This window comes from Danio aesculapii, chromosome 23 (genome assembly GCF_903798145.1).
Source record: "Danio aesculapii chromosome 23, fDanAes4.1, whole genome shotgun sequence".
NCBI classification, from domain to species: domain Eukaryota; kingdom Metazoa; phylum Chordata; class Actinopteri; order Cypriniformes; family Danionidae; genus Danio; species Danio aesculapii.
Genome location: NC_079457.1, coordinates 29,719,279 through 29,732,098, shown reverse-complemented (window position 1 = coordinate 29,732,098; position 12,820 = coordinate 29,719,279). Strand labels below are relative to the sequence as shown.

The 12,820-nt window shown below is 38.3% G+C and overlaps 1 protein-coding gene across 1 annotated transcript in view; it reads right to left on the bottom strand.

Moving 5' to 3' along the window:
* Positions 1-928: 928 nt before the first annotated feature.
* The window catches only part of samd10b (sterile alpha motif domain containing 10b), a 65,490-nt gene continuing 53,598 nt past the window's right edge, over positions 929-12,820 (bottom strand). The window contains exon 5 of the mRNA XM_056449645.1: positions 929-6,060. Within this exon, the coding sequence (XP_056305620.1) occupies positions 6,038-6,060 (23 nt within the window). The 3' untranslated portion in view covers positions 929-6,037. The remainder of the gene's footprint in view (positions 6,061-12,820) is intronic.

The window sequence follows — 12,820 nt, the reverse complement described above, 5'->3', positions numbered from 1 at the left end:
CTGACCAGGCACAGCTCAGATTTAATGGGCGACCACGTGAGAGTTGCAGAGAGCTAGCTGCTGGCTAATAATTGGCAGCTATAGCTTTTTTTCACCACATTTTTACTAAGGTAAGCAGGCTGTATGCACGTGGGCAATACACTTATTTAAATATGTTATATAATAATAATATTAATCACATTTATAAAACATACAGTATGTGTTTTAAAACTTTTAAAACAACTATAAAGCAAAACAAATGTATTTCCCAGGGGGAACATATTGAAAATGTATAGATGCATGTAGTTATACAAAAAAATATATATTTTTACATATTCGTTTATATAGCGTGGATTATAATAAATTGAATGAGTAAATCTTTGTCATGAACCATATTTCTAAAAAATAAGCTTGAAAAGTTGTGGGAAGCAAGATAGTGGTGACGTAACAATTGAGCACCCTGAAGTCTGTGTAGTACGTTAATAGCTTAATGTTAGCTTTTTAGTTCTTGCATTTGCATTTACGACCCAAAAGCAATCAAAGTTATATAATCATGTGAGGATTATCCAGTTGGACAAAACGGGTAAGTGTAACTAACTGTGTTGGAACACAGAGCTTATTATTTGCAGTTTTTCGAAAAGTCTATGGGAAAACCCTATGGGGATTTTATCGAGGGAACCAGTTTTATGCTAGCAGCTGATTGGCCAACAAGGTGACGTCATAGTTCCCCCACTCTATACTGCACTTGTTTCAATAAACAGTTGTTTTATTTGTAAAGAAGTTATGGATTTATAGGTGTGCATTTAAATTTTTATGCATCAGACATATACTCCAAAATGCTTCTTCATTGATACATGTTGAACCATAACTGTTTTTTTTTTTATTATTGTGAATGATACACTTCAAATATGTCCATTTTTGAAACTTTATTCCAAAACATACAGCGTACAGCTGTCTATGCCACACTACGTCTTGTATAATCATATTAGTAGCAGGTCATTACATAACCAATGTTCATTTCCCTCATTTTTTTGCATAACAAGATCTAAAAGAAACCCTTTACGTGTCTGGAGAGAAAAAAAAAATAGTGTGCCAGATTTAAAGAGTCAGCAAAACCCTCTGGAAAGACATCTTTCTTCTGTCACATGAATTTCAAATGTAATTCCAGCCTGTCAGTCCCATATAAACACTTTTAACCTGGATAGTCTGGATTGGTGTGCTTCACGAGGCTAGATTTTCATCAGTTTGAGTACAGTGTGCAAAAGCCATGAACAATGACTGGTGTCATAAGCATCCGACAATCAATCTATATCCTTTGTAAAATAGGATTTTACAGTAACTCCGGCCCTATTCTCTGAACACAAACATTTAAGCCTGCTTAAAACCACACTATCGTATCACAGTGCAGTTGAGTGTTGGACTATTCAGGATTTAGCAAAACTAATGAAATAATGCAAATAATTACATTCTCTCCGCCAAAGGTCCTTTAACATACTAGAGAAAATAAATGGTCTCTCTATAGTAAATACATAGCATGCCTTATTGACTTCCTGCGATAACAAACCTGATTTCTCTAAAGGCTAGCTTACACAACCAGCAACATATCAAACGTTTAAAGGAACACTTCACTTTTTGGTAATGGCTCATTTTACAAGTTTACCCTAAAGTTAAACACTGGAGTTTTACTATTTTTGAATCCATACAACTGTTCTCCGGGTCTGGGATGAGCATTTTATCTTAGCTTAGCATAAATAATTTAATCAGATTAGACCATTAGCATTTCTCTCTCTGAAAAGTGTATTTTTAATTTTCCTGACTAAACCTTCACTTTTATGTACTTACATTGTGTACTAAGACCAAGGGAAAATGAAATGTTAATATTTTCTAGGTCAGGGATGTCAAACTCAGATCCTAGAGGGCTGCAGCCCTGAACAGTTTAGTTTCAACCCTGCTTCAACACACTTAACTGCATGTTTCAAACAAGCCTGAAGCACTCAATTAGTTAAATCATGTCTGTTTAATTAGGGTTGGAATTAATCTGTGCAGAGCTCCGGTCCTCCAAGAACTGAGTTTGACACATGTGTTTTAGGTCAGTATGCCTAGAAACTATACTCTCATTCTGGCATAATAATCTGGGAAATTTGCTGCCATACCATGGCTGCAGCTGGCACAATAATATTTCACATCACTGTTACCTAATTTCCCAGCTAGGGACTATTTTCAGGAGCTGCAGAATATCACTGTGCCTAATGCAACCAAAGTACAGCAGCAAAAATCCTTAATTATCACACCAGAATGAGAAAACAGTTCCTATATTTATTGATCTAGACTGTTAGATAAGGTCAATTATCGAATCCTTTTGGTCATTTTTGAGAGAGATGCTATTGGTCTAATCTGATCCCACCATTTAACGCTATGCAAATAGTAAAATTAGCCTATTTAAAAAAATAAATAAATAAAAGTGGAGTGCTCCTTTAAAGTTGGATTTTGGATTTAGTATGCTGGGAAACCCAACAAACACCAACAGGATTAAAACACTGAATCCACAAACTACTTCAATCCACTCTTCCGCCATCACAGTAGTTGACCTCAAAGAGAAACCTGTAACAAAGGCTGAATAGTAAGAGCTGTGTGGGTAATCATTTCTGCCTTGACCTGGAGTGGAAAACTATCACTTGAGACCAACTGAACCAATTAACACTAGAGACTATGGTCTTCAGCATCCTTGTTAGTACACCCATCTAACATTCTGGAAATGCCTGTTCAAATCATGATTTGAGCAGGGCAAGTAGAAATGAATTGGTTATGTTGGTGAAATGACTTTTGTGTCCTTGGTAGTGTACCTACTTCTCATGTCAAAGACACTGGTTTGAATCCCACTTGGAGTGAGGTGAGTATAATGGAAGGGTTCACATCGGTGCCATGACCCGGAGTGCAGTGTGTGTAGTGGAAGCTGCCTATTATTAGTTGAATGGGTAATCATCATTACTCCGACTCAAGAGATGCAGGAGCAACTAATGCTAGTAGCTGCATCCTTTTGTGTCCTTGGTAGTGTACCCACTTCTCATGTCATAGACACTGGTTTGATTTTCACTTGGAGTATAGTGAGTAGAATGGAAGGGTTCACAATGGTGCCGTGACCCAAATTTAAATGTGTAGTGGAAGCTATCTCGTATTAGTTGTATGGGTAAACCTCAAAGAAGGCTAGAGGGTGTGTTGTTAGTGTATCCACTTCTCATGTCAGACACAATGGTCAGAATCCCACTTAGAGTGGGGTGAGTACAATAGAACAGGTATGTATGTAATCTAGCCTCAAGAGGTGCAAATATGACTGACATTAGAACCTGCAGTTCGTATTAATGCATCTACATTCCCTGCCAAAAAACACAAATGTGAGCCCATGCTTGGAGCAATTAGTGTAGAGCCAGAGGGGTTACACTGGTGCCGTGACCCCGTGTGGAATTGAGCTTTAGGCTTGGGTATGTAAATGAAGACAACAACAACGACTTGTGCCTTGTGCTAGATTCTCCAGTTTTAAATGTTTTTGTTGGGTGCTTGCCATCTTTGCCGAAACAGTGGTTTGGCTTCATTTCCATAGGATCTTTGTCAGTTTTGTGACCCATAAGGGAGTGAGGTTTCGACAATTGGTAAAAGCTTTACATCTCACTCTCCAGGCCTCAAGTGGTAGCTAGAATCTGAGCCTTTTGTGTCCTTAATAGTGTTACCCACATCTACAGTTGAAGACATTGGTTCGAATCCCACTGGCTATGGGGTGAGTAAAATAGGAAGAGTCAAATTGGTGTCATGTCCCAAAGCTGTGTGAGTAAACCTAGCCTCAAGAGACACAAATATGACTGATGCTATAGTTTGCAGTTATTGGCTTCCTGTGCATTCACACAGGGCTTCAGCGTCAAGGCTTGACTAAGGGCGTGTCTGAAGTTGGGGTTGACGCGATCGTCATAGCAGCATCAGCCAATGAAATTAGTCCGCAATCGGCTACTGTGTGAGCTGGGGTATTTGCATTAAGCGATTTGATTGGCTGACGCTTCCATTGTCGCTTCAAAAGTTGAGAATTTCCCAACTTCTGCAGCAAGCAACGCCACTGAACCGGCGCCGACGAATCCACAATGCAGTTCGACAATGCCTGACGTCACCCGTTCAAAGTGAATGGGAAGCATTGACGCTGACGCCTTGTGTAAATGGGGGCGTTAGCATGTCTGCCTCCCTTCCCAAAATCACAGATTTGGTCCAAAGTGTGTAGAACCACAGGGGTTACACTGATGCCATGACCCGGGTAGAAATTAGCTTTAGGTCTGTCTGTGTAAATAAGGCCAGCAACAGTGGATAGTGCCTGATAATAGAGGCTCCAATTTTAAACAATTTTGTTGGATGCTTAATGTCCTTGACAGAAACAGTGGCTTGAGTCCCACTTGATGCATCCCAAGACCAGAGGGGATTTGTTGGTGCTATGACACCCAGATGGGAGTGAAGTTTAAGAGGTTGAGTGTAATGGGTAACAGCTTTAAACCTTCCTCACCCCCCACACCGGCTTATGAGGTGTACTATTGACATTAGACTCTATAGTAAAGCCTCCCTAGCTCCCATAATGGAAACTTTATAAAAAATCTTGGGAAAAGTTAGAATCTCATTTAGAGCATGGTGATTAGAATAGAAAGGGTGACATTTAATTGCAGTGGATTACACATTGAGTCATCTTGGAATTCAACACCAAATTCAGTTAGAATGCAGAAACCTTCTCTTGTGTGAAGTATATTTCAGACTTAAAGTTTATGATTGTTTATGTAGCTGAAAACAGTCTCTAATAGGTCTAGCCATGCAGGCATGTGGCACGACTTTACATTATTGCTTTGTAAATAAGGACAACTGGGATTTCTACAAGGGACAATAATCTAGACACATACTCTAAAGGCCCGTTCACATTAAGATTGATAAATATTATAAATACTAACATTGAAACCAATGGATTCATTAAATTGGTTTTCAATGTTTTTTTATAAATTATCAGTTGGACTTTTTCCCAACCTTACTCTTATTATCTGCCATTATCCTTATATCAGTGATTTTAATTTAAGAAAAATGGAACAATATCTTTACCATTATAGTTATTGTCTTTGGTGTGAATGGGCCTCAACTCCTAGGGTAAAGGTATATTCATACTCTGATATATTCTTTGTATATTAAGAGAAAACCTGAACAACTACATTGTGTGATTTCAAAATGACATTTAAATGAAGGTTACAGCATAGAATGTAAATAAACGACCTGAGAAGAAAAGCAAAACAATGGTCAGTTTTTAGGTGTGCACATCTGATAGTATTAACATTCAATGTTTAAAGTTCATTTTAAAAGAAAGGGTCCTTCAAAAATTATGCAGTTGTTTTGATCGGTGTGGTCAAAAGTCCTTAGCCTGAAGTGTGGAAATTTCAGATAATCAAATGTCATGCCTTAAGTCTATTGTAAATCGAATGATACAATCTATCGTGAGAGGTAGGAGGAGGGGTTGTCTGTTCCTACACTTGTAGAAACAGGATTTGTTCAGCATTGCATCTACGTCCATGTTGAGTGAGTGTTGCTTGGTTAAAAGAGCAAGGCTGTCTGATATCCAAACACTTTAAACCTCAGGGTTGGTGGGAGGGGGAAGGGGGGGATCAAGGCTACTGAGACAAATCGCTCCATGACATCAACTGAGATAATAGTTCAACTTCAGATTTGGATCCATTGAGAGGTCTTGATCTAAGTGCTGTCTGACAGAGCTCTGGTTGGTGCTGTAGGTTTTGTAGAGATGAGGTGAAACTTGAATCTTATCACTATATTACAGTTGTAGAGTAGCCTTTGTCATTTTGAGTGTCTGAAATCCTATCAATTTCTTCATAAAAAGGCAGTCCTGTCTGTTAAACTGGTGTCAAGTTAACAGTCTCCTCCACTGATCCACAGGCAGGCAGAGTCTCTCTCTTTCTCTCGAAATGTCTGTTACAGTTGGGAATAAGGCTTCCTGTATCTCCCGGGAAGTCGAGAGAGCTGCCAAAGGACAGATGAGCTAAGAAATGTTGCCGAAGGAAGCTGCAAAGAGAGAAAAGAGAAATGAGAATGAATAAGAGCATAAATTATTCATGTGATTGCAGGAAATGCATGTAAAGAAGGGATACGCATCACAGAACTGTTCTTATTAGGTATTTACTTGCTATACATAGCTGTGCCTTTTCATCTATAAGATCCCTCTGTACCTTCCTGTTTTCGCATTGAATGCTTGCCAAATGGGGAACATTTAGGACTGTAAAACACTTAAATGTATCATGTCTACATTTTACGTGAATGAATATCTTCCTTTGTCTACGAATACTTTCTCAAAAATATGTTTCATTCAAGCGTTAGTTCACCCAAAAATTGTGTTATGAATTACTCAGCCTTGTTTCATTTCAATCTTCATTTCAAATAATATTTTAGATGATTTTCATGAGCTCTCTGACCCTCCTTAAGCCTGGTGTATACGTGCAGATGTGCAACAACTTCAATCATAAGGTAAACAAAACATAAGTTTCCATCTGGATCTCCTTCACGGACTTGACACTTGTAAACAATCACTCCATCAGGCTCGCGGCTCTCAGCACCGCCTCAGACACTTGTCACTGCTACCAAACCGACCAATCACAGAGCTTGCGCTATGTGTCATTGCGACGTGTGGTTGCATTTTTTGAGAGGTGCGCATCGATTTCAGCCATGGTGAGGGTCATGCGACCGTGTGCAGGTTGCGCCAGAGCATATGCATGCGCTTGATGCAGAAGTATAAATCAGCCTTTAGACAACAATGGTCCAGAGTCATTGTCAAAACACTCCATGTGACTTGTTGTTGAGTGGTTCAAGTGTAATCATATGAAGCTCCAAGAACACTCTTGTACACAGAAAAAATTAAAATAATTACATTTGTTTGTTTACCTATGTCTTCCAGGTCAGATCAAGGTGCACATTTACTATGGGCAATATTGTGGTTGCATTTAGCGTTGCTGAAATCTAATGATAATATGCTATTCATCCATTTATTGCCACAGTGAAAGGAACCGCCAACTATTCCGGCATATACACACACACACACACGCACGCACGCACGCAAGCACGCACACACACACACACACACACACACACAGACACACACACTACAGACAATTTAGTTTATTCAATTCACTTATACTGCATGTCTTTGGACTGTGGGGGAAACCGGAGCACCTGGAGGAAACCCATGAGAACACAGGGAGAATATGCAAAAGAATATAACACAGGGAGAATATGCTCAAAGTGCAAAAGAACTGAACTGCTAAACTAAACATTAGAAGTGAAAAAAAGCACATTGAGTGTTTTATCCTTATTCAAAGTTGTTGCTTCATCAACACTGAGTTAGAACATTAGTGGTGTAACAAATCACAAATCTGCAGTTCGTATTACACTACACTTTTTGAGTCACGGATCAGACCATGCTTTCCCTTTATACAATAATATTACTACAAAAAAGCATTGCTTTTAACAAACAGAACTTAGAACCTGTATATTTATTTAAAATAAAAATCAAGAAAGAACCAGTTGAAAAAAAGTATTGCTGATAATACTAAATATAGAAATCTAACATCTTGTACAACAGATCATGTTTATTTTCAATCAATGATTCCACAATTCACACATAAAACTTCATGTTTCATTATAGGTGTATTATTTTTGAAAACCTATTCAGTGACATTATTTTGATGGTTGTTTGTCGCCATCTGTTGATTACACAATGTAATTGCTTTCCCCAGCGTCAAACAGTCCCCAGCGTCATGTTTCATTAAACTGTGATTTTAATCTTTACCATAAACATCAGTGTTTATATCTGAACTATAAACTATTTGATTGTTTGTAACTAACTGAAAAAGTGTAAAAACTAGATCTCTCTCTCCATGCAGATTTGAATGCAACGCTTTGAAGGATTAATAAACATGCAAATCATTATCATTTATTGTTCATTTTGTGAGGATTTGAACTGAGATCACGATCTTTTAAAGTTTAATTGCGCAGTTTTACACTGAATGCATTAATGCAGGTTAAACAAGCAGTGACAGAAAACACCTTAAATGAATAGCCTAAGAAAGCATTTAGGTTCCACCACAACTTCTCCCATCATCATTATATCTTACAGGGAAGCCAAAATGCTTTCATATGCGTGATTTTAATGACAAAATTGGCGATCCCTCTGCAATTGTTATAAATGTTGGATTAACCTACAAGTTCAAAAAAGTTATTAATCTGCGGGTCACGTGCATTCCGAACCATGGGTTGTCATCCGTACGGATCACGGATCAACAGTGATCCGTTACACCCCTAGAGAACATGCATATTTTTAGATTCTAAGACAAACATTTTTTTAACAGTAATGCAATTCCATGAGTGTTTATGTAACTCGCATGTTAATTTGAAATCGACAAGCTAGATAACGCTTTTTTGACTTTTGCTAGTTTTTTTTACACAGGGTGACCAGTGGCTGAGAAATTCTGAATGACAAATCATGTTCTGCTTTAAATGTGGACTAACATTTTTTTAAATCGCAGACACGGTCAGTCATAGACAACGGTGTGTCAGCTGTAACAGTTGCTCCCGGCAACGTCGTGGTAAGTTTAAGTGCACGGGCCTGTAGCTGGATATTATTGGGCTCTATGACCGGGGTCTAAATCATGACGAGCAAGCACTTTCTTACTGCATACAGTAGCTTCCTCGAGCTTCCCCGGGCTCTCCTAGTTTCTTGCACCAACTGAAATCATACTGTGTTGCGAGGACCCGCCCTTCTCAGCTTCTAATAGGCTTGTAACGTTAATTAAAGCTGCGTTCCTCTCATATGATTGGTAGGTGAAATAAATTGGCTCGAAAATATTAAACCACATGTGCAGGCTTTAAAATATAATTATTTTTTTCTCTCACGGCTGTACGCTGGAGATCCGGCACGGTGCCGGAATACTTTAGGCCCTGTTCCTGAATAAAAGCACAAGCTTACCTCATGGGTTCATTATCTATTTACTCACCCTCAAGTGGTTCCAAACCTTTATGACTTTCTTTATTCTACTGAACGCTAAAGAAGATAATTTAAAGAAAGCTGAAAACCTGTCATTATTGACTTCTACAGTAGGTAAAACAAATACTAAAAGTCAATAGTTACAGGTTTCCACCATTCTTAAAAATATCTTCTTTTGTGTTAAAAAGGGACAGACAAGTCTTCGCTGAGGCCAGCTTCCAGCCTCCGCCGCTGAGACTGCAGCTCTGCACAAGACGTTTGGCCAGCGGAGAAATTAAAATGGTCGTGCCCAACTGAGCCTGGTTTCTCTCAAGGTTTTTTTTCTTCACTTTCGCCAGTTAGTGAAGTTTTTTTTTCCCTCTCCGCTGTCGCCACTGGCTTGCATGGTTTGGGATCTGTAGAGCTGTGCATTGTTGGATTTGCTCTTCTAGTGTTTGGACTCTCAGTAGTGATTTTTAAACCACACTGAACTGAGCTAAACTGAACTGAACTTAAACACTAAAAACTGAACTACACTGTTCCAATTTACTATGACCTTTTATGTAAAGCTACAAATAAAGGTTAATTTAAAAATAATGAATTGATTTGAAAGTCAAACAGATTTAAAGGTGCTGTATGTAAGTTTTTGACTCTTCTAAAGCATAAAAATACCATAATATGTTTGCAGATATTTAAGAAACATGCCAAGTGAACATTCTTGTTTATCTGAGAAACAATGCTAAAGTTAGATACTGTATTCTGCTTTGAAAATGTGCGCTGCGTGCCAGAACAGCTGTCTTTGTTTTGGTTCTTTTAACCCACCCACTGCCAGTTCAGCTAATAATATTTTAGCACCCCGAGTTGCCTTGGTGGAAAATCATGTACTCAATTCATTTAGTTAGAAAGGCTCTCAAAGTATGCGGCTGTGACCAAAATGCGACCTCCTGTGGACAGTAGCAGACTCTAAAATGAGACGCAGATTCAGAGTTCCACATGAGGTGGTGTTTAATAAGCAAATACTTGTACGAATATAAATATTAGGTGATGTCGGTACATTGTACCGACATGCTCACAACACACTATGTGACAAGCTTTGCAGTGATAAGCAATTTGGCTGTTTGCGCCAAACAAAACCTGACAGAAATTTAAATACAGCCATACAGAGACATGGAATAGAGCACTCACTGCACTTCAATGAAATGGTAAGGTTTGTAATCTAATTAATACATATTACACCTCCTTAAGATTATTAATTGTACATGCTGAATCACAGATATGTGTTCAGGCTGTTGATGTCTTCAGTCTGACAACCTGCGCTTGCTTGTGTTTTGAACCTAGGGGTGCAATACCTAGTTCAACCACTGTGTGTCAGACTTACATACTGCATCTTTAAAACAAGTAAATGGTGAGTAAATAATGACAGAATCTTTTTGGTGGAACTATCCCTTTAATTAGTATCAAGTCTACATATATGGAAAGTTCACAGCAAAATGAATATTCTGTGCCAGGATAGTCTTGTGAAACTATTGCTACGCCATAGCTAAAGAGCTTCAAAACGGGGCATCAGCGTCAATGCTTCCTATTCACTTTGAATGGGTGATGTTAAGCATTGCTGAACTTAAATGTGGATTTTAAATGTCAACTTTAGACATGCCTTCCATCAAGCATTGGCACTGAAGCCCTGTGTGAATTGGGCATTATAGAAACAAGCTAAAGTGACAGTGGTTACTTGAGCAAATGTGTTTTAGACGTTTGGTTTTGTTGACACCGTTGGTTAGATTCAGGACCATGAAACTCCTAGCTCAGGACTAGCTAGACTGAATTTTTTTCACATTGTTTGTGAGCTGAAATGGTGTCTGCTGGCATTGGTGCTATCAATAAGATTGAACTCTCATTGGCTCTTCAGTTTCTTAAAAACAAATATAAATGACACCAACTGAAGGCTGTATTTATAGCTAACTCTCTATTGGTTTGTAGAGAATCATCACTTGCACATGCAACAAGACTGAACGACAATGCAGGATGGACCACACATACCAAGTAAGGGTACTACACAACCTACACTATCTAGTTGTCGATCCCAGTTGTAAGAGCAACAAATAATAATTTGACTTCTAGTTGATCATTTGGAAAAGTGTCCAAAGGTAGATTTTTCAGATGAATCATCTGTTGAACTGCATACTAATCATCACAAATACTGCAGAAGATCTATTGCAACCCACATGGACCCAAGTTTCTCATATAAATCAGTCAAGTTTGGTGAGAGAAAAATCATGATTTGGGGTTACATTCAGTATGGGGGCATGCGAGAGATCTGCAGAGTGGATGGTAACATCAACAGCCTGAGGTATCAACACATTTGTGCAGCCCATTACATTACAATCCACAGGAGAGGGCGCATTCTTCAGCAAGATAACGCTCCTCATACTTCAGTCTCCGCATCAAAGTTCCTGAAAGCAAAGAAGGTCAAGGTGCTCCAGGATTGGCCAGCCCAGTCACCATACATGATCATTATTGAGCATGTCTGGGGTAAGATGGAGGAGGAGGCATTGAAAATCAATCCAAAGAATCTTGATGAACTTTGCCATTCCAGAGGATTTTATTAATAAGTTATTAGAGTCATTGCAGAGATGTATGGATGTAAGCCTCCAAGGTCATAGGAGTCATATACTATATTCATTCTTTTTCTACTGCACTATGACTTTATATTCTATACTGTACATTATTTATTTCAAGTGACAAGACTTATCTTGTCTTAGCAAAGTCAGACCTTACTGACCTAATTAAAAAAATTCATAATCAAGACATGATTATATTTTAATTTGATAAAATAAGCATAATCTAGAGGTATTTGTCTTTCATGTAAGCCACTTTTGATACCAAATGATCGACTAGAAGTTATTAATTGTTGTTCCCAAAACTTGGATAGGCAACAACACTTTTGTCAGGTAGTGTATTGGCAGTGGTAATGCAAGCTTGATTAGGTTGACCCATACTGAATCATACTGTACTGTACCATATCATACCACTCAGTGGAAACGAGGCATTGTAATAGGCGGATACTACAAGAATGTGCTCTGTGAAGCAGTCTTCCAAACTATAAATAAATTAACATGAAGCCTCTGTCTTGTGGTTTAGTTAAGCTGTTTAGTTTTTTAACTGAAAACTTCAGTCAATTGTATTTACTGTTCAAATACATTTTTTAGAGTTTAGCAAAAATGTAGACAAAAGCATGTGATACTGTACCACTGCTGTCAGATTTTATTTGTGACCACTCAGTTGATAATGAATGTACAGTATAGTAAAATGTGCATAATGCCATATTCCATTGAGTCTGAGTGCCTTACTAAGTATTACTAATATTGCTTTCTTACAAGAGTCAGTCAGTTTGGATTTCACATTAGAAGACAGCTGTGTTGGCATTAAACGGCTCATTGGGTTTTAGAAAATAGCCAAAGTCTGGTTTGGATTTTGCACAAATATTGTTCAAAGTTGAATGACTAGTAAGTGCTTAGAAAAATGCTTTTGAAACAAGAAACTGTTAACATTCAGAGGTGCAGCAAACCATCATTCATATATAAGTGCTGTGCAGACAGACGCCCAGATGTTGTTTGAGAGTTTGAGTGGAGCTTGTCTTGCTGTAGCAATTAACATAACTCTCAAGAACATCATGGTGAGCTATATTTCTCATCTGTCACCAGCAGAGAATGTTATCTGAGAAATATGCAGGAGGGATCTTTTCATCAAGGGCAGAAACCAGAAAAAAAGTAGACAAAATGAGATCAAATACGAATACATTATGACTATAGC